Source organism: Gopherus flavomarginatus, chromosome 1, assembly GCF_025201925.1.
Source record: "Gopherus flavomarginatus isolate rGopFla2 chromosome 1, rGopFla2.mat.asm, whole genome shotgun sequence".
Taxonomy (NCBI): domain Eukaryota; kingdom Metazoa; phylum Chordata; order Testudines; family Testudinidae; genus Gopherus; species Gopherus flavomarginatus.
In genome coordinates this window covers 314,491,309-314,514,349 of record NC_066617.1, presented here as the reverse complement: position 1 = coordinate 314,514,349, position 23,041 = coordinate 314,491,309, and the positions used below count along the sequence as shown (strand labels likewise).

General features: G+C 43.1%; 1 protein-coding gene across 1 annotated transcript in view; it reads right to left on the bottom strand.

Annotated features, from left to right (window-relative positions):
- SETDB2 (SET domain bifurcated histone lysine methyltransferase 2) overlaps positions 1–23,041 on the bottom strand; it is a 93,829-nt gene that overhangs the window by 11,246 nt on the left and 59,542 nt on the right. Inside the window, exons 19-24 of the mRNA XM_050937806.1 lie at positions 22,874–23,006; positions 18,823–18,930; positions 17,902–18,035; positions 13,167–13,213; positions 10,068–10,130; positions 1,618–1,676 (exon numbers count right to left, since the gene is read on the bottom strand). Of these exons, the coding sequence (XP_050793763.1) occupies positions 1,618–1,676; positions 10,068–10,130; positions 13,167–13,213; positions 17,902–18,035; positions 18,823–18,930; positions 22,874–23,006 (544 nt within the window). The remainder of the gene's footprint in view (positions 1–1,617; positions 1,677–10,067; positions 10,131–13,166; positions 13,214–17,901; positions 18,036–18,822; positions 18,931–22,873; positions 23,007–23,041) is intronic.

The window sequence follows — 23,041 nt, the reverse complement described above, 5'->3', positions numbered from 1 at the left end:
CACTTGCTCCATATTCTAGGCAGGACTGACTCTATTTTTAGAAACCATAAAGGAGGGATTGACTCGGGGAGTCATTCCCAGTTTTGCTTTTGCACCCCCAGCCGATCTCAGCCAGGGGCACCCATGATAGCAGCGGACAGTACAGAAAGACAGATAACCGTCATCTCACTAGCTATTTACACTGGCAGCAAACAGTGCAGAACAACTGGTAACCATCTCTGCTATCATGCAAAAGCAAATGAATGCTGCTGTGTAGCGCTGGAGTATCGCCTCTGTCTGCGGCATCCAGTACACATACAGTGACTGTAAAAAAAAAAAAAGCTGAACAGGCTCTATGGTTGCCGTGCTATGGCATCTGCCAGGGCAATCCAGGGAAAAAGGGCGCGAAATGATTGTCTGCCATTGCTTTCCCGGAGGAAGGAATGACTGACAACATTTACCCAGAACCACCTGCGACAATGATTTTTGCCCCATCAGCCACTGGGCTCTCAACCCAGAATTCTAAGGGGCGGGGGGAGACTGCGGGAACTATGGGATAGCTATGGAATAGCTACCCACAGTGCAACGCTCCGGAAATTGACGTTAGCCTCGGACCATGGACGCACACCGCCGAATTAATGTGCTTAGTGTGGCCAGGTGCACTCGACTTTATACAATCTGTTTTATAAAACCGGTTTATGTAAAATCGGAATCCTGTAGTGTAGACGTACCTAAATAAACTGGAATTAGAAGTCTGCTTTACAAGAGCTACAAAAATGCAGGCATGATTTGGCCTATGGCCTTCATGAGCAGGGCTGCCCAGAGGATTCAGGGGGCCTGAGACAAAGCAATTTCGGGGGCTCCTTCCATAAAAAAAAAATTGCAATAGTATAGAATACTACATTCTCATGGGGGGCCCCTGTGGGGCCTGGGGAAAATTGCCCCACTTGCCCTCCTCCAGTAGCCCTGTTCATGAGAGTCCAGATGCAGTCTTAATGTCTAAGTTTGAGAGAACCTTCATGTTAAGAATTAAAATCTGCACATATAGTTGTAGTTTCTCAAATGAAGCAGTGCTAGTTGAAATCAATGTGACTTATTAAAAATAAAGAGATGTAACTATGTGCTATTCGGCCATGCAAGACCTCTGTGTTTAAGGAAAAATCACTTTTCCCCTATCCTAGTGCTCTGGTATGGCCGACTGTCATATCAGCCAATGGTGTCATGGCATCTCATGTGTTCTCTTGTATCCTGGTACTTTACAGAAGAAATGCAACTCAGGAGAAAAAAACTTTCTGTATAAGCCAAGATCACAAGTCACAGGGCCAAAACCAACCTTGGTTTAAGTGGCCCCAATTTCAGTGCAGTTGCACCAGATGACACTGAGGTGGAATTAGTTCCACCCAAAGTAACTGTGAATGTGAAATGTATTGCTTCAAGGGAATTATAAGACTGAAGTAGAGAATGAGAAGTTGCTATTTAGGAAATGCGGCTGCTCCTGACTTCCCATTTTTGGAATATGCTAACACAATTTCTTGCAGAAGTCTAGCTAAACATGTAACAACACAAAGTGGATTCCTCCATGTCTTTAGCTACAGCGGTGGTTTAGGTTTTAAATAAAACTGCTTGGATTCAAATTACCCTTTTTTCCATGAAGGTGGAAGATTTTATTCCATGCCTGTTCCTCTTATTGTCTGCATCTAGAAATCAAGAGACAATTCTGTAAGAATGTAATGTTCTTAGACAAAAGATAGATCATTTCACACTTAATTTTAACATCTCTATTTCTGAGGACTATAAAGATAGACACTCTGGATAATAGTCACAGTATATTTTAGCTTTCTTGACTTTCTGACATTTCAGCTGGATATACATTTCCATGAAATCTAAAATATTGCCTAATCACTAGAGCTGCCTAAAAAGACATGTAAATCTTTGTACATTTCCTCTAGGATTTCCTTCCACCTAATTTGATTATAAAGCAAACTACAGACTTTTAACTCTGCACTGCAAAGTAAATTACCCTCCCAAGCTAGGGCTAACAGAAGAAAGTAAAAAGATTTATTAAAAAAAAAAAAGAAAAACTTCAAATCAGAGTTGTTATAAATATTTCAGAAAGCAGTTTTAATCTACAAATGAACCCATGTTTATTTTAATACAACTCATGACTAGAACTATTTTGTGCATGTAAATTTACTCTGAGAAATGTAGCGTATATCACCTCATATACAGTGGTCTTTCAAACTTTAACCAAGCTCCTGAAAAACTCAGAAAAAAATCCTATACAGAAACCATTTTACTTGTGTGGCAGATTTTTGTTTGTTTGTAAAGTGTTTAATAACGTTTATATGAAAACAAGATCTTTAGTCTTGAAAGTTCACCTGCTCCCACTTCGTATTTGCTGCCAAAATGTGTCAGACTTTCTTAGATATCATGCTAGCTCCCCTGGAAGTGATTCCACCATCAAAAACAGATAATAATAACTTCTGGCAAGGAATAAGCAGGAAGAGCATGTGAAGTATTGAGAAACAAAGATCCTGTTTTCATGTAAATATCCCTAGTAACTAAAACAAAACAAACCAACCCACCAACTGGAAAGAGAAATGAAAAAGAGGCTATATAGTTCCTCTTTATTTTTAGAATCAACTGCCTCCTGTGTGGTCAAATGTGTGAAGGTATTACTAGTATATATCATTCTTTTGGGAGGAACTACTCAGTCCATTTATGATAAGTGGGGCCAAATCTTCAAACCTGAGAGCCTAAAGTTCGGTATATAATTAAGTGACCCAATTCTCATTGGTGCTGAGCACCCACAGCTTCCATTGATTCAAAAGGAGTTGTGGGCACTCAGAACTGTTTACAAATAATTATATCATTTATTTAGGCACTTAACTTTAGTCACCCAAGTTTGAAAATGTTCATTCATGCACATAAAGTACTGTTCACTAAGAGTGCTCCACTGTCTAAGGCCACGTCCAGACTAGGAATTAAAATCGATTTTAGATACGCAACTTCAGCTACGTGAATAACGTAGCTGAAGTCGAATTTCTAAAATCGAGGTACTCACCAGTCTGGACGGCGCGGCATCGATGTCCGCGGCTCTCCGCGTCGATTCCGGAACTCCGTTCGGATTGATGGAGTTCCGGAATCGATGTAAGCACGCTCGGGGATCGATACACCGCGTCCAGACTAGACGCGATATATCGATCCCCGAGCAATCGATTTTAACCCGCCGATGCCGCGGGTTAGTCTGGACGAGGGCTATGAGTGCCTCATTGACCTGTAGCCATACGTCTTGTGCTATGATCCCATCCGCTCTTACAAATTAAGCAAGATGAGTACTTGGTGAATATTCATTTGGGTTTAGAACACAATATAAAAGCACCCATGGCATCAATTAAAAACACATTTCATAAAACAAGAAATCAGCAGAGCCACCCCCAATAAAAAAACAAAAGCACTTCCCCTTGTCCGGAAACATGACTCTCACTGCATTCTCCAAATGAAAATAGATAGAATTTTCAGCATTCTTTGCAGGTCAGTTGCTCCAAACTATCTAAGACCAATGTGAAGGAAGAAATATGCTTCAAAGACTCCCTCATGGACAACACTCCACCTCCGTCCCCTTTTAAATTGAAGGCCTCCAGCTTAAACACCTCTGCTGATATCAGCTGCACCAGTGTTGCATTGGGAAAGAGGCTGTTCTCAGGCAAACAAATGGTACTATTGCACTTTTTTGACCTGAGTGGCTAGTAAATTTTGGGTCCCTGAGGATGTTCCCATTGGAAATAGAAATTGATGGCGTTTGGCATTGTCTTTGATGTAATCTTGTTTACTTGCAAGGAGTGAACAAAATCCTTCTCTAAATGCAGGAGGAACCAAGAAAAAAAAGGAGCAATTCCTTAGGGTTGGTCTACACTCTATGAAGTTAACTTGACCTAAGTCATCTTGCATCAACCTATTTGTGCATGTGTCTGCTCAAATTTGTGTCCTGCCAACATAAGTGCCCCCTTACGGGGATGCAGTAACACCATCTCCCCAAACAGCATTGCGTCATAGTTGACCTACTTTGGTCAATGCAGTGCAAGTGTAGACACCATGTAACCTATGTCCACCCTTAACAGCCCTCCAGCAGCTGTCCCACAATGCCTGACACTGACCACTCTGGTCATAGTTGTGAACTCCACTGTCCAGGGGGCATAGAGACCAGAAGTCACTACCCCCTTTAAGACCCTACATATTTTTTAAATTACTTTTCTTTATTGCCCAGCTTGGGGAGCACACCTTGCAGCTCTCCTTTGTTGTGTGCAGCTGCTCAACTGACCGTGCTGGCGATGTGCTCTTGCCTGGAGTAGACAGGAGGTATTGGCTCTCTTGGGCCCGTGGGAGCAATTGTACAAACACTGACCTCTACGGGCAGATTGCATGGGGGATGCTGGAGAAGGGGTACGACAGGGCTCAGCGGCGGTGCTGTGTGAAAGTGAAGGATCTGTGGTAGGCCAACATAAATCTGGTGCTGAGCTGCAGACCTGCTGCTTTTTTTATTGAGTTGCATGCCATATTTGGCAGACACAGACACCCCCCGCACCACCACACACAGAGAGCACTTTATATACCTCCAAGGAGCCCCAGACACAGACCTCTGCTGTGTTCCCCCAGCAAGGAGGATGAGGGACATGCAACCTGGGGGTCCAACTATGCCACAAGCGAGCATCTTTCCGAGGGTCCACTGCAGTCTAGTGAGTGAGTAAGCTCGATGTCGGGGAAGGAACCTCAGGTAAGTATGTGAATGCATGTCCCATTACAATGTTTAAATGTGCAGATGCTACCCAACCCCAGTGTAGCAGGATACAAGTATTGACTTTTCAGTAATTTGCTCACACTAGAAGAGGAAGCTATACAACAAACAGAGGTAGAGTTGTTATCTGCTTTTCATTCCCCTGTAGACTTAGTTGGGAAGGAGGAGAGAAGGGCACATACAGAGCAGTTTGTGTGTACACACAGGGATGTCCCTTGAATCCTGCTGAGAGGTCACAATGAAACTTTCATGGAAGAACTCTGCAATCGTCTCCCAAAGGCTTCTAGGGATGGCTGCCTTATTTCTTCCTCCATAGTAGGACTCTTTCCCGTGCCACTCCACAATGACTTTGGCAAGCACCATTCCAGTAAACAGACTAGCAGTGTATGGGCCTGGATAGCTTAGGGACACCACCAGCAGCTGTGCTCTCTGTGTCTTTGTTGCCCTCATGAGTGAGATATCAGCTAGAATTACCACCGTCTATGGAAAGTAGCACCAGTGCTCGGTGCCATTATAGAAATCTGGGCTGAAATTTTATTGTTTCATGCAACAGAACGATTCCTTCCTCGTGGCCAGGCCTTCCCTCACTGGGCCATGCAGCACCTTCACTCACGCTGGAGGGCGGTGCTATGCAGAGCCGCACTAGGGCTGAAGTGTCAATAAGCATGTCTTGTTTAAAACTTTGGCAGAACAAAGGAAAAGAGTGCTGAAACTCAACTTTCACCTCCCATTGTGACTCTAAATACAATGATATCTCTGGGTGTTCCGTCTGTAACTGCTGCTGCCCCTCCACCCCCACAGAATGACTGACCATAATAAGGAGAAAGAAGAGGAAACAGGCGGATATATTCTACTGCAGTGGTGGGCAAACTTTTTGGCCCGAGGGCCACATCGGAGTTGCGCAATGTTTGGAGGGCCTGGTAGGGAAGGCTGTGCCTCCCGAAACAGTCTGGCACTGCCGCCTATCTGTCCCCTCCCACTTCCCATCCCCGACTGCCCCCCTCAGAGCCCCCAACCTATCCAACACCCCTGCTCCTTGTCCCCTGACCGCCCCCTCCAGGAACTCTCACCCCCCTATCCAACCGACCTCTGTTCCTCATCCCCTGACCACCTCCTAGGACCCCCAGGATCCCACCCCTGCCGCTCCCTGTCCTGACTGTTCTCCTGACCCCTATCCACCCCACTTCCCCCTGTCAGGCCCCCCGAGACTCCCACTCCCAAACCCTGTTTCCCATCCCTTAACTACCCCTCCCAAACCTCCACTCCATCCAACCACCCCCTCCTCCCTGACTGCTCCCCAGGACCATCTGATCCCTTACCCAACCCACCCCTGCTCTCCACCCCCTTACCAGCAGCAGGAGCTCGCAGCCGTGACACCTGGGCAGAGCCAGCTGCGCTCCCCATGCTGCCCAGTGAGAGCGGCGGCCAGAGCGTGGCCTGTGCAGCGGCGTGACTGCAGGGGAGGGGGAAAAGCAGGGGAGGGACCGGGGACTAGGCTCCCCAGCCGGGAGCTCAGGGGCCAGTCAGACGGTCCCATGGGCTCGTAGTTTGCCCAGGTCTGTTCTAGTGAGATCCTGCAAGCCAGTGCTGCACTGGGCTTGAAGCGTTAATGTTGCAGACAGTACGGAGAGAGGCCCTGGAGCAGAAGACGATGCATCAGGACAAAATGGGGCTTCTCTGACAGCAAACACGAATGCTGCAGACTCTTACTGACCTACAGGTCCAACAGTCACAGTCTCCCTCCCTTCACAGTCAGCGGAAAACTCCATTCTAGCACCTGCTCCACAGCCCTCAACATTCCACGTGGCATCAAGGGCTTCATCCCTAAGCCTACCTTTACATGCTGGGGGACAATAAGGGGAACCACAGCTTCACATACGCTCACCAGTGAGAGCTACGATTGCTGTATGTGTAGCCAAAATGAATGAAAATGGCCATGAACGCTCTTTCCCCTATTCTGTTCATTTATTTCAGACATTTTTATTCTGCTTGTTTTTTAATTGCACATTGGTTTTTTGCACCGCTTTTGGTATGCAAGAAACATCTATATTTTGGTAAATAATTCATCTTTATAACTTAACAACACATGCTGCAGGATGCCTATTGCTTCTCAAAGCACCCACTACTTATTCTTGTACAGAGTGACAGAACTCAGGATCAGTGACAAACAGCGTACTAATTAAAATTGTACAGCAAGCACTGCAGAATTAATAGGTGCACTAACAGACAGTGTTATCTTCATAAATGTACACCAAGCACCACACAATTCCTAATAGCCACCAAAACTTCAGGGCCAGGTAGAGCACAGCAATCTGCCATGCCACACTGCTGTGCCTGACTGTTAAGTGCTCTTTCAAGGCTTCCCTCAGCCGTATAGCTCTGCATTGAGCTCTTCTACTAGCCCGTGTGTCTGGCTATTCCAACTCAGCAGCCACTCCACCACTTCCCTCCTGGCAGCAACTTTCCCGCCTATGCCTCACAGATATTATGCAGGACAGAACAGGCAGCTATATCCATTGGGATATTTTTCTCACTGAGATCCAATCTATTGCATAAACACACCAGCGTCCCTTCAGTCTACTAAAAGCACATTCAGCTGTCATTCTGCACCTCCTAAGCTGGTAATTGACTCTTTCCTTAGCGTTGTTGAGGTGGCTAGTGTATGACTTCATAAGCCAGGGGAAAAAGGGATAGGTTGGGTCCTCTAGGATCTTTACTGGCATTTCAACGTTGTCAATGGTAATCCGCTGGTTGGGAAAAAATGTCCCTGCTTGTAGCTTTCTGAACAGTCCTGTGATCTTAAAGATGTGAATGTCATGCACCTTCCCTGACCAGCCAACACTGATATCGGTGAAGCATACCTGGTGATCCACCAATGCTTGCGTAACCATAGAAAAGTAGCCATTTCTGTTGATGTACTCTGGTGCCAAAATAGGGACGTGCGTGCCATCTATTGTCCCATTGCAGTTTTGGAACCCTATTGCTGCAAATTCATCTAATATGAATTGGGAGGGAGGGATACCTCAGTGGTTTGAGCATTGGCCTGCTAAACACAGGGTTGTGAGCTCAATCCTTGAGGGAGACAGTTGGGGACTGGTCCTGCTTTGAGCAGGGGGTTGGACTAGATGACCTCCTGAGGTCCCTTCCAACCCTGATATTCTAGGTCTTGCACATTACCAAGAGTCACAGTCCTATGCAGCACTGGACAATTAATGGTCCTATACAATTGCATGACTGGCATTTTCCAACTCCAAAATGATTTCCCACTGAATGGTAGCAATCCTGTATGCTGAGCTATCACAGAGCAAACACCACTTGCTTCTCAACTGTCAGTACAGCTCTCATTCTGGTGTCCCTGCACTGAAGGGCTGGTGCAAGCTCAGCCCACAGATCCAGAAATGTGGCCTTCTGCAGCCACTTATCATCGTCCCAATCCTGCATTACGATGCAATCTCATCAGCTGGCATTTGTTTCTTAGGCCCAGAAGCAGCACTGCAGCATCTGCAGCTGCTCCGTGAATGTCTCTAACAATCTTGAACTGGTTTTCAATATGTCCCAAAGCAATCTGTCTTCCACAAAATCATCATGTCCCCCATTGTTGTGGTTCTTCCTGCGGCTCTGCAAATACTGAAGGATTCTTCAACCTGTGTTTGCAACACTCATGACAATAGTGAAGAGCTGTGAAGGCTCCATGCTTCTGTCAGAGAAGACAGACAGTGAGAAGTGCTATGCAATGTTGTGGGGGTTTTAAAAAAGGTGCAAAAATTATGGGATATGGATGGCATTATGGGATGGAGAAAGTCACATGATGGGAACTTAACCCTTGCTTCCAGTCATCCCTGCACGACTAGTTTCTGCCACATCGTGCATCACCAAAGTTTCCCAACAGACAGTGCGCCAGATGATGGCAAGTTGCCCAATGGAATTCCTACCTTGATTCAACAGAGCATGCATCCACACAAGCACTCCTGGTGAGTATGCACAGTGCAAGGAGCCATGTACACACACCTATCAATCTGAATAGGGTTTTAACTCAACCCACCTACCTCACAACATCTCTTCCTACCTTAGCTTTGTCCATCATCCTCATGAGGCCTAAAATGGTGTCACTCATCAATCAGATCAAAGAGAAATCAATAATTTAACAAATTAAAAATTATACAAGATAACTATTCACACATGTACAGTGTCTTTCTATCAAGATGTTTTTCATGTTACCAGTCCAAATTAATTTTACCTCCACCCAAACCTCTTTGGGGCTTTTCTCTCCATGGATTTCCTTTCAACCTCTGAGGGACATCTACTGTTTCTGTGGAATTTGTTGGCTGAGGCAGACCCTGCTCATTTTATTATAATGGTGAATTCACTTCTGTAACAACTTTTCAAGACTCAACTTTCACAGCAACATTCTCAGATTCAGAGGGCAGCCAAAGTGAAATTCTGTCCCTCTGATATCTTCTCAAATGGTCCTTATGGAAAACGTTTGGTTTAGTTCTGGCCCCCAGTTCTGTTCTTGTACACCACTTCATTGATTTGGGTCAGTATTGTATAGGGTCCTTGTCAAGGTTCGTCCAATTTAGGGCTCCTACTCTTCTTTCTAGGACTGTAGAACCAGACAGGGTGTCCTCTTTTAAAAATTTCCTCTTACATCATACAGCCTTTCCATTTTGTCAGAGGCTACCTTCTAAAGGTATGAACTTTTTCAGTTTTTGGATTGTAGGGTTTCCACATAGCTTAACTCCCTTTGTTACCTTTCAGGAACTCCACACAAGAGGTTTGCTGGGGTCCTTAGATCATGTCCAAACATAAGTGCTGCAGTATATTTTGTACTCTCTTCGACTGCTGCTCTATAAGCCATTAGAAGAAATGGGATATGCTAGTCCCAGTCCTTTTGGTACTGTTCTACAAATGTAGCCAGCTGAAGCCCCAGATTCCTGTTGAACCTCCCCACCAACCCATCAGATTGTGGGTGTACTGGGGTTGATCCTTGTAATTCCGAGCTTTGCCCCTTCAGCTTGTGTCCCCCCCTTTCTCCTACTAGGAGAAAGGCTTTCACTAGACACTTGTGCCAGTCTGTGCTGGCCCATCTTAAATTTATAACAATCCTTTTTGTGGCCAGTTTTGTAACAGTACCAGCATTTAACTGAACCGTCTCCTTTATTTTTTGCATTGTTGCCAATTTCCTTTGTTTTGCAAACCAAATTTATCATTTGTTCTAATTGTTCAATATAGTCATGAACCAGATTAAAATCCCTTCTTTCATCACACATGTTAGACACAGAGCCATACTTACAGGGCTTATGACAGTGAGTTTCCATCTTCCTCACTGGCAGCCACTTCCTCTTCTGATGAACTGCTACAAGAAAAGATTTACAGTAAGTTCTGTGGCAAATTCCACAGCCTCTCAGAATGTGCCTTTGACTTGTTTTCAGTGATCTTGATCTGCAAGTCCAAGTCAGCTGAGCATCTATAAATTGGTCCATTGCTAATCTATGCCTTGGTGGCACCAGGATATGCCAGGAACACAAGCCTCTTGCAGGTCCTCTTCCAGTTCAGGTGGAGTCTCTTCTTTCCCTTTCCTTCTAAGTCTTAGCTGTGCACTGGCCAGCTCAGATTGATGGCCAGCTCCAAACTACATGTCAAAGGCTTGTACCAGGTCTAGATACCCCCAGAAAAGAGATGGAGTTAAATTCTGCAGCACCGTTAGTTCTGGGCTACCCAAATTGACTACTACTAACCCCCCTTTCTGACCATCTTCCCCATAAGCTATGTTGTTGGACTGAGCCAAATAAACCTCCCAGGGAGTTTTTCCCTCAAAGATATAATAGGATTTTGAATCACTGGAGCTGGGACAGCCCAAGCGCTCCCTTTTGGGCCTCTGTAGGTTACAAATGAGATAAAAAACTTGTCTTCTGGCAGCTCAATCCCTCATCCAGGTGGTTGTGTTCCACTGTGATCTCTTGATTTCCTTCTGGAGCTTAATTTTCCGATGCTTGAGTCATCGCAGCTGCTCATCTCTGTTAGCAAGTTCCAAGCAAGCTAACGCTTGCCTGGTCTCCACTATTTCATGGAAAAAAACTTCTGGTTTGTGGCAGTCAGGTTACTGGTCACCTGTTTGATCTGTCTTCCCATTCCAGTCTGGGAACTTTGCAACTGGGCTTCCCAACCTGTCTGGGCTCTTTGTAGAGACTTGACCTCTGCCTGCATGTCAACCAACAGTCCTTTCTGGGAATCCTCCAGATGATGGTTTAGTTCTTTTTGAGAAGCCTCCATCTCTTGTTTTAAATTATTTTGTGGAGCCTTCAACTCCTGTTTCAGGACTTGTTTTAAATCCTAGTGGCCAGTTTTGATTTATGGGAGCTAACAATCTCTCTCCTTGGACATTGGATCTTGCTCCTGAAATCAATGTTGCCACTTCTCAATCTGAGCGGCTAGTCACATTTCAGGGCCTTGGGGTTGTTCCAGCTGGAAGTAGAAACTGACGGAGTTTGGCATTCTTTCTGATGCATGTACAAACTCCTTGTTCCCCATATGCAGGAGGAATCAAGAACAGGAGGATCAATTTCTTATTTTACAACCCCAAGCCTCTTTAGCCAACCAACCCAACAGTGTTCTCTAGTTTTTTCCAGGGTCACACTGTGTTCAGGCTATTGCTTGGCTTTCTTGTTTTTTGTCTCTGCCTCTTTCTCTGTTCTTGTCTTTTTCAATCTTTTGTCTCTTCTGCCTTCACACAAACACACATATTCCCTACCCAAAATAATACTCCACCAAAAGCTTCTGAGTGGGTTCACCCTCCTTTTATTTTAGGTGAGGGTTTATGCTTACAGTTATGTTAATTGAAGGTTGAGTTCACACCTACCACTCTGAATGAGGTTTTAATTCAAACCATAACAAGGTTTCACCCAGCTCCTAAAAGTAATTAAACAGCATTTTACAGACATTAATTAAGCCTGTCCTAACTCTGAGGTTTATTAAATCTTCCGTATGGCAGAAATTTGTGTTGCCAACTCAGTGAGCAGTACTCAGCTGTACAAGTGGTCATTATATTACTGTCCTAGAATGATATTACATGACACTATGGTGCTGAAGAGGCCATGTTTTTGGAAGAGATATGAAATTGGCCCTGCCTTCTTGTGGTCATTACAAAATCCATGGCACTTCTCCCCAGTTCTTATTACAGGTTCTTCACTTTCTACTCTGAATGGCTGTAATGTGTTAGAAAGCTGAGGTGTTTCATGCTCAAACTGGCTGCGTTTCAGTGGTAGAGGAAGTGATCCTTATACGTAGTTTATATATCAGTGTTACGTTTATAAAGCTCTTTGGGATCCTGCAGAATGAAAAGCACTACCTTAAAGTATTTTGAATGTGAAAAATGCTAATTTGAAAAGGTTTAATATAAGTACAGATAAGAATCCTAAGTGACTAGTATTGTAACAGCTCTCTTTTAGCAAATCAAGTGTTAATTTGTGCATCTTAGGCCAGGTCCACACTACAGCGTTAAATCGATTTAAACAGCGTTAAATCGATTTAACACTGTACCCGTCAACACTATAAGGCACTTAAAATCGATTTCTGTACTCCAGCTAAACGAAAGGAGTAACCCTAAAATCGATATTACTAAATCGATTTAGGGTTAGTGTGGACGGAAATCGAAGTTATTGGTCCCATTCTTTTACTGAGCTACCCAGAGTGCACCACTCCGGAAATCAATGGTAGCCTGGGACCATGGACGCACACCACCGAAGTAATGTGCCCTAGTGTGGACGCATAAAATCGATTTTATAAAATCTGTTTTATAAAATCGATTTTATTAATTTCGATTTTACTCTGTAGTGTGCCCGTGGCCTTAGTACTGTGCTCATGTTTTACAAGTCATTTTGCTCAGCCCAGCAATCTCAGAGTGCAAGCGGTAAGAAGCGCTTGTGAAACTGTGGAATGTATTTTAAAACAAAATATTTAAGTAAATGTTGGTGCCAGCCAACTTTCTAGAATGTGACCCTGTCGGTATAGGAGCTATAGAAAGAAGCTATAATGTTAAATACAGGGCCAGATTCTTAGCTCGTGCAAATCAATGTAGTTCTATTGAGAATCTGGTCCACTGTGTTTCTATTTTATAGTTTTAACGTTTATCTGGAAAAGCTCAGGGCAACTCTTAAATATAAAATACTTCTTAAGTAAAATGCTTTGAGTTTTCTATGCAAATACATGGATCTCAGCCGAACCATTACTGCAAGATTAGAAACACGGTTGTAACTTTTTACAAAACCCACAATTCTATAGGGGAGTGGAGTGACACTGACTTTGTTCATATGAATTGGTGACCCACTGCAAATAATGTAGAATGCAGATTTAAAAAATAAATGAAATCCACCAAACTATTAAAGAAACTCACCATAATGATTGGTCCTTTTGCCTGGGTCATGTTTTGGACAGAACACTCTAAAACATTGGTTCAATTTTAAAAGAGAGAGAAACAGAATTAATATGTAAACAATGTTATAATAACTTTGTTTTTCAATATATCTTCCCTCTTTTCACCAGATCCTATGCTAATGATACAATAAAATCTGAACACAAATCTGAACCTGTTTAAAACTAAAATTTGAGCATTATCTTCCTCAGCTATGAAATCTGACCACGTTGAGCCTTCTTGCAGGGACTTTTATAATACACGCTCCTGTAACTTTATTTGTAAAGCTTGACTAGATTCAAATGCTGTTATGGTAGAGTTTTGAACTAACTGTTAAACCACCATGTTCTCTTGTGACATACTCTTACCCATTGCTAAGGAGAGTGGCCAACAGTTGCTTATTTCATTAAATCATTTTTACCTGACTTAGAGAGTTCAGTAAAGGGGGTGAAAAATCCCCCTGCTATCCCCAGTTGTTGCAGATTTTTGGAGGGCAACATAGATCTATTATAAGAGACCAAGGACAGGTATAGGAAATAATAATTGTATTTACCAGAAGGTAAAGAATATATAACAGTTGCTTTCCTGAAGAACACAAAACAACTGCCCACCATTTATAGAACACCTTTCTTCCAGAAGGACCCCAATGCACTTTTCAAACTGTATTACAATGCTGGTGCTATGGCTGACATGGCCTATTTTCAGAAACTAGCACTGAAATGTTTTGAAGAAATTGTCAAAACCAGAGGTGCAGTCATGTACTGTGCATTTTCTAATTTTTTTTAAAACAGCCCTAATTTTAAAGATCCACATTTTGTTCTTTTATAAAAATGAGGCCTACTTTTGTATGTGCAACGACGGCGACTATTCATTATCTCACACAAATACCAGGCGTGTGCACACTCAATAATTAAATCCAGAAAGCGAGGTATGGAACTGCACATTAAAAATAATTTGCCCTATTTCTACCACAACATTTTTATTTTTTTTTTTAATAGCCCACCGCCCTATCTGATTCTTTCCTAATTAACATGTTTTAAAATAGAATTAACACATTTTAACACATTTTCACTAATTCACATATTTATAATCCCTCCACCCTTTATAATCCTGGTTACCCTCTTCTGGAGCATTTCCAGTGCTCCAGTACTATTTCTATAAATGAGCGCCCCAAGTTATGCTAAATTCTGCAGCTGTTTTCTTTATATAGTGCCATAATGACCACTTTTCATTTTTGCTCTATTCCATTTGCTTTCCTACTCACACTAGTCATCATGCTGGTGGTTTTAAAATCTCAGTCCCCATCAGAGGCATATTCACTTAAGACATTATCCGTTTTGATACAATACTCATTACTTTACATTTTTCCATGCACACCTGCATGCCCACAGTTTTTCTTGTCTCTAATTTCTCCACTCCTGGGCAGTGGCTGGCCCTCCTAGGTTTGCTAGTTTAGCTTCAAACTTGTGCACACTACTGCATGTGCCTTTATGTGTATCACTGATGTATAATTAGGGCCCTGCCAAATTCATAGTCCCTTTTGGTCAATTTCACAGTCAGGGGATTTTTAATTAGTCAAGTTCATATTTTCAGACTTTTACATCTGAAATTTCATTGTGTTGTAACCGTGGGGATCCCAACCCAAAAGGGGGTCAGAGTGGGAGGGTTGCAAGGCTATTGTAGGGGAGTTGTGGGATTGCCTCCCTTACTTCTGCCCTGCTGCTGCCAGGGGCACTGAATTCAGAGCTGGGCAGCCAGAGAGGAAAGCTGCTGGCCAGGCGCCCATCTCTAAAGCCAGTGCCACCACCAGCAGTGCAACAGTGCAGAAGTGAGGGTCACAGGGTATGGGAGGTGTGTGTGTGTGGGTGTGTGCTACCACAGCAGTTATGGTTTTCTCTGCAGTCTCCTGCCTAAGTGGGGCGCTGACAGCTGGACCCGAAGCCTATCCGCATGGGGCGGTGGCAGCTGGAGCCGCCAGTTTCTTGTAGCCAGGGGAGATCCTGGAGGTGAGTCTGACCCACCCCAGGAGTGGCCCCAAAGGGGAATAGGAAGTCTCATCCCTCCCCATCCCCAGCTGGGACTAGCAGCTGGAGCCCTGTGCAGGTTAGGAGCTCCAGGCTGCATGCCAGATTTCACGGGGGAGATCAGATTTCATGGTCCGTGATTCATTTTTCATAGCCATGACTTTGATAAGGCCCTATGTATAATGCAAAAAAAATTTTTGGATCTAATCCCCACATTTTCCCCCTCACTGTACTCCTATCTAATCTGTATCAATGTATCATACTTGGCCTTTCAGCCACCGATTTAGAAATCTGGTACCAATGCTATGCCCCTCCACTTAATGAGTGTTTAATGTAATAACATACTAAGTATTAAAGCCCTCATCAGTTATGCTTCACATTTAATAGTTTTCATTGTCACATCGCCTTGCAGAAATTAATCATATTCTAAGCACAACTACCTCTTTATAAATCTGAAAGTATTTGATTAATTTCTTAACGGCTGTTCAATGACAGGCTTTCAGGATGCAGAAATTGAATCCTGGAGTCTATTTTGGGCCAACCTATTTTTTCCACAGCTTCTAAAGCCATCCTACATCAGCCATGCTTTGTCTTCTGCTCCCAGAAAGTTTCTCTTTTAGGCTACTGTCCTTCGTCAGCCTCAGAGATTCTGAACTGAGGTCTGCAGAGCGCTTTACAAACATTAGTAAGTTAACAAGTTAAATGTCACATCATCCCCATTTTACAGTTGGGGAAACTAAGACTCACAGAGCTTGTCACTTGTTTAGCATCACATACCAACCCAGTGGCACAGCTGGGACAGTTAAACTGCTACTGGAATCAGTGGGAAAGGACTATTTTTGTGCTTGTGAAACATGCCAGATTGTCAGCCCTACCAAATAACCCAGTGGTGTATGTATTTTGTCATGTGAACACACATACTGTTTGTAATGCCTTGCCTATTCCTGGAAGAGGTAACAATAATAAAGTCCACACCCTCAATGATACAGTAAGTTTCAACTGTGATCATTCCATAGCACAGAAAAAGACGCTGTGGATTCTGGGCACTCCAAACTTTACCAAAATATATCAGCAACCTCCACAGACAGCTGTAATCTCAACATTTAGAATAATGAGGGAGAATCTCTTTTCTTTGAACAACCAGCACCATCTCTGGCTGTAATGTTATAAAATTTTAGTATATGTGTATACCACGATTACAGTGCGTTTGGAAGGCATTTAGAAGACTTGCTCAAAGCTAGTTCAATTCTGCTGGTATTGGGACCACATATGAAACATGAGAAGTTCTTTTGTACGGGGACACAAAGTTTTCCACTAGCATTCCAGGTGCTGAACCGGAGGGGAAACTACCAGAGTTCTCTAAGGTAGATGGTCTTAGAGAGGGCGGCAACGTCCTCGTACTGAGACTATTCACTGAAACATGTGAACCCGGAGTTAACCTGAATTTGGGTGAAACCAATATTCCACCTTGTGGGGCAGAAAACTTTGTCTTTACTGACCAGATGGCTAATGAAAACTGCGTCTCAATTTTAGCTCCACAGTCTTTTGGGATTCTGTCAGATTCACGGATATTGTCACAGGGTAGCTGGCCCTTTAAAGGGTGAAGACCCAGGAAAGAGAAGCAGGGGGAGTCTTCTCTTTCTGGGAAGGGCTTTGTGGAGGCAGGCTGGAGAGAACCCCAGGGAGGTGGTTAGCTCCCGTGGGTAGTCCTGAGATAGGGCCTGTAAGAAGCAGGGAGGTCTCTGAGAGAAGCTGCAAGAGTCCCTGGAGAGGGAAAGCAGTGGGGAAACCTGCTAAGAAGGGCCTCCAGAGAATAAGCCCTGGGAGGCAGTGCTCAGCCTAAGGTGCAAAGAAGGAACTCTGCAGTGCTCAGGAGTAAGGGATGCAGAGCAGGAAACTTCAACGTAGTGTGAAGGGGTTGAAAGATCATTGTCTGGAGGTTTATTTGCATTCTTTAGCTGGACTTTTGTTACCCTATATCAGGGGTCGGCAACCTTTCAGACATGGTGTGCCAAGTCTTAATTAATTCACTCTAATTTAAGGTTTCACATGCCAGTAACACATTTTAACATTTTTAGAAGGTCTCTTTCTAGAAGTCTATAATATATAACTAAACTATTGTTGTATGTAAAGTAAATAAGGTTTTTAAAATGTTTAAGAAGCTTCATTTAAAATTAAATTAAAATGCAGAGCCCCCCAGACTGGTGGCCAGGACCTGGGCAGTGTGAGTGCCACTGAAAATCAGCTTGCGTGCCGCCTTTGGCACTCATGCCATAGGTTGACTACCCCTGCCCCAGATGGAGACAGAACTTAAATATGACCTGGCCGGAAGGCTGGGCTGTGGAAGACAAATAGAGACAAAACATCAACAGGGCCAAAGATGTTATGGTCAATGGTGTTAGAGACAATGACTCCTGCAGCACCACAACCTGACACCAGCGTATGCTACTGCAGTGAGTGGAACCATCTATACATTCCTGTAATTAAATGGGATTTTTTTTCCATTTCAGTGCTAGATAGAAATATTTTTTCTACTGCTCTCAAACACACAGAGTTTCAAACATGGTTGGGTTGCAAAGGACCTTTTAGGGGGACATACACATCAATGTTTTCTGCATTTAAAAAAAAATTAACCTCTTTTTTGACAATGCCACCACAACCTACAAAAAATTAGAAAATGGTTTGTTAAATACCGGTAAATTCCTTGCCCTCCGTCAGTTTCTAATGCTGCATCATCACACAGTGCACAAAAGTAGTGATAACTCCTCCGGCAGGTTTTTATCTCACATCCCACAGTGGCTCCTTTCTTGCGACAGAAATTGCACATCTACAGCGAAGGAGTTGAGTTGTTAGCAGATATAGACATTTTATAATTAGTAACTAAAATCTTATACTTGAGAGTAAATAGCTTCATCACTGAACATGTTTAAATCTTTAACTCTCAGCCTCTCTCTTCCTGTTCATCATGCAAACTCACTCCTCCAAACTCCAACTCAGCTCATTTTTCAACCAACTTTCTATTATTCTCTCTGCTCTTACAGAATTATATTAAAATCAGTTAATATTCTTAGAAGTAACTCAATGATAGTGACAGTGTTGGGCTTTACATCTGTAAATATTTCACATTAAATTTGCTCAGTTTACAAGTATAGAGATGTTGGGAACAATTTTCAAAAATGCCCAAGCTCCACTTTCAAAAGTGACTTCAAAAGCAAAAGCTAGAAACTTAGCTCTCACTTAATAAGAAATCCTTTCCTTTTCTAGTTCCCACAAATCAGGAGGTTACTTATGTGTAAGCTTAGCAGGACCCAAAATCTGCCTTATGCCAAAAAGTGCCTTTTCTTAGAAAGGAACCAAAACAGTTTTAACTTCTACTGCCAGACAAAAGTGGCTATACATTTTAGGTTCCACTAAGTGCAGAATCAGACTAATGTTTCTGATCTTAATTACTCTGATCTTTGGTAAGTCAGAATGACTTGGTTCTTGTCTGCATTTTGTTCAAGCTTCTATGTCACAAGGTCATAAAAATGTCACAAACAGACTTCACGATCTAACGTGCTGCTGTTCTTACGATAAATTATAAACAAGAAAATATTTGAAAGAAGCTGCCTTACCAGCCGCTTTCCTCTCCTGATTTCACTCTGAACTGAGGCCACATCAAACCTTGTATCCTGATTCTCTGGGTTATGCTCTTCAGATTCTACAAATCCTGAGGAATATAACTACAAACAAAACAAAAGACAGCAGTAATTAATAGAGTGACTCAGCCAGCAAGATACTCTGATGTGTATCAATAAGGAATGATAGAAAGTAGACGGGGTTTCAGTTCAGTGTCAGACATGAGAATTGTGCACTTTAAAAAAAATTCTGCATTTTTATTCACCCCACAAAGCCCCCTAAAGGGGCAAATTTTTATTTCTTTGTTTTTAACCAACACTGTCCCATATTGAGTAGGGGAGCACTGCTTAGCTTTTCCACCCTCCTACAAGACAGGACCAGTGATACTAGACTCCACCAGCTGTTAAAGGAGGTTTCACATGAAGGGAACATGGCATTTTTACAGGGCTCATCAAGGAGGCCATCATCCTATCCATGTCCTCTTTTGCCAGTTAGCCCAGCAGGTTTGACAGAGTTCAGAATCTTTCGGGAGGGACTCAGTTGGACGTGACAACAGAATTAACACTGGCAATGTGATACCAGGCAAAGACTGGCAGTGAATTGTTGGAGAAGCAACTTAAATAGGTTGAACAGTGGCTGGAAAAATACAGCAGAAATGTATGCATGAATACCTGCTGATGTACTGGACTATGACAACAAATTAGGAGGGATAATTAATTAATAACTACATTTGATTATAAGAAAACAAATGATCATACTGAAACAAAACCCAGCAGCACCAAAATTGTTACTTAAAATACATGATAAATTTACAAGAAGACACAAAGCTTGGTCAGCTAAAGGAATAAGAACATAAACTTAGAGATAAGAAACCACTTAGCACATGTTTTTACGGGTTTAGAGACACTAGTAAAGCTGTAACAATGTTGCTAAACCAATACTGGTTTGCTTTCAAGAATCTGAATGTTTGTTTGAAACATATAAAACTGCAAAATGAAAAATAAAAGTAATAAAATTAATAAAGATATAAACACACTGTAGCAAGAACAATAGATAGCTGATCTATAAGGGGAAGAAGTAAAAGTGGAGCAAAGGATTTGTGACGTATGATATCCAAAACAAAAAAAAAGCCCCAGTTTAATGTAATAGGTATCCTACACACTAAAATATCAAGGTATAGGTGTGGTTATAGCAAAGATGGCCCCTTTTAACTTAAAAGATCTGTTCTCTGTGAGTTTAAAAACATACCTGCATATTTAATGATGATTTTTTCATGTTACTTTTCTTCTGATACTATAGCAGAACAAACAAATTTAGGAAGAAGGCTCTCATAAAAGTATACAGGTTAGTTAACTAAGTTCCAATGGCAGAGCCAAATTCTGCCCTTAGTTACGCCTAGCTGAGGGCAGAATATGATGTCCAGAATCTTTATTACTGGTGCTGATGTGAAAGGAAGAAATATCCAAGGGTAAGAGTACAGGGCTAGCAGATAGAAGACAGATTTTATTTGCAAACTGAGTAAATTTGTTCTAGAACCACAATAAACCTAGAACCTCACAAGGACATTTTTTCATAGTCAATTCTTAAATTAAAACCACACTTAATTATTCCTTATATTTAAGACACACGCAAGAAGCTGCCATCTTGCCACTTTGACCATGCAAATTATGGCCTTGCTCCTGCAAAGACTGGGGACATGTTTACCTTTTTGCACTGTAAGGAGTCTGATTCAATTACCTCAGTTGAGACTACTCACACTATATCAAATTTAGCACATGCATAAGTTAAGAACATAAGAACATAAGAACGGCCATACTGGGTCAGACCAAAGGTCCATCTAGCCCAGTATCTGTCTACCGACAGTGGCCAATGCCAGGTGCCCCAGAGGGAGTGAAGCTAACAGGCAACGATCAAGTGATCTCTCTCCTGCCATCCATCTCCATCCTCTGGTGAATAGAGGCTAGGGACACCATTCTTTACCCTTCCTGGCTAATAGCTATTTATGGACTCAGCCACCACGAATTTATCCAGCTCCCTTTTAAACATTGTTATAGTCTCAGCCTTCACAACCTCCTCAGGTAAGGAGTTCCACAAGTTGACTGTGCGCTGTGTGAAGAAGAACTTCCTTTTATTTGTTTTAAACCTTTTAAACCTGCTGCCTATTAATTTCATTTGGTGACCCCTAGTTCTTGTATTATGGGAATAAGTAAATAACTTTTCCTTATCCACTTTCTCCACAGTAAATAACTTTTCCTTATCCACTTTCCCCACAGTTGTTGTTGCAGGATCGGGCCAGGGACTGAAAGACAGCTTTGCCATTCAAAATCATTGGAAGTAAAAGGGTTTGAAAGTTGTTGCGAAACAAGTTCATTTTTGTTCTGAATTCTTACCTAATGTTAAGGCACTTTCTATAGTTTCTAAATTTAACAATGGCTGACCAAAATATTGAACTTGTCTTGAACTCTGAAATCCAGTGACAGCTAGGGTTTTCTTTTAAGTGACAAAACAGATATTTTCAGTCCTGCTTTTTTGTTGTCCTTTCTTCTACTGCCTACCCAGACCCCTGGGCCCTATTCAGCATTGTCTTGTAACTTATGTAGCTTGTTATACCAGTGAAAATTGGATGTAAAATGTTACTATTCTCATTTAGCAACACTTTAAAGTCACTTTGCACTGGTGTAAAATGACTATACAAAGAGCAAGGCAATGATGAATTGGGCTAATTTTTACTCTTTCTACATTCCATCCCGACTCCTGCATTACTCTTCTTATTCCCCTCCACCTCAATGCGCCAACCATTTGGCAAGTAAAAAAAAAATAACTGTCTGAAACTCTAATCACTGGAACTCCAGAAGACCATGAAATTGTAGATCATTCACTGCCTTCTGAAACAGAGAGGGAAAGAGTTCTCTTTTCTTCTAGAGCACTGGCTCTCAACCTTTCCAGACTACTGTACCCCTTTCAGGAGTCTGATTTGTCTTGTGTACCCTAAAGTTCCACCTCACTTAAAAACTACTTGCTTACAAAATCAGATGTAATGTCACAGCACACTGTTACTGAAAAAGTGCTGACTTAATCATTTTTTCTATATAATTATGAAGTAAATCCATCTGAATACAAATGAAATACATTTCAGTGTATAGTATATAGAGCAGTATAAACAAGTCATTGTATGAAATTGTAGTTTGCACTGACTTCACTAGCTCTTTTTATGCAGCCTGATGTAAAACTAGGCAAATATCTAGATCAGGGATGGGCAAACTATGGCCCGCGAGCCGGATCCAGCCCCCCAAGGGATTGACAACCCCACGGTGCCGTGGCTCCTGTGCCACTCCTGGAAGCCGCTGGCACCACGTCCCTGCAGCCCCTGGGGGAGGTGAGGGCAGAGGGCTCTACGTGCTGCCCTCACCTGCAGGCACCGTTGGCTGGGAATGGGGAACCACGGCCAATGGGAGCTTCGGGGGAGGTGCCCACAGGCGTGGGCAGCGAACAGAGCCCTCTGTCCCTTCCTCCCCCAGGGGCCACAGGGACGTGGTGCTGGCCACTTCCGGGAGCAGCATGGAGCCAGGACAGCCAGGGAACCTGCCTTAGCCCCGCTGTGCGCTGCTGCCACCCCAGAGCCGCTCCAGGTAAGCAGCGCTGGGCCGGAGCCCGCACCTTGATCCCCTCCTGCACCCTGCACTCCAACCCCGTGCCCTGAGGCCCTTCCTGCACACTGCACCCCCTCCCACACCCCACACTCCCTCCTGCATCCCAACCCCCTGCCCCAGCCCTGTATTCATGGCCCTGCATGCAATTTCCCCACCCAGATGTGGCCTTCAGGCCAAAAAGTTTGCCCACTCCTGATCTAGATGAGTTGATGTACTCCCTGAAGACCTCTGCGTACCCCTGGCATACACATACCCCCGGCGTACACATACCCTCAGTTAAGAACCACTGTTCTAAAGTAGACAATTATGTACCAATGTCCATATTGTCTTTGAAATTTTTCCTTTTGGTCCTTCTTGATTCCTTTAATATTATTCATATGTTAAGAAAAACTCTCACCAAACAATCTTGATGAACTGCAAGATTTTGCTTTTCTGCAATGTACATTATAGCGCACTCTTCATCTGCTGGACAAAATGCACACTTCCTTTTCACCATCTTCTCCATTATCTGGAAGTCACCTGGAGAGAGACTGTTGAACGAAACATAAAACTGTTAATGCAACCA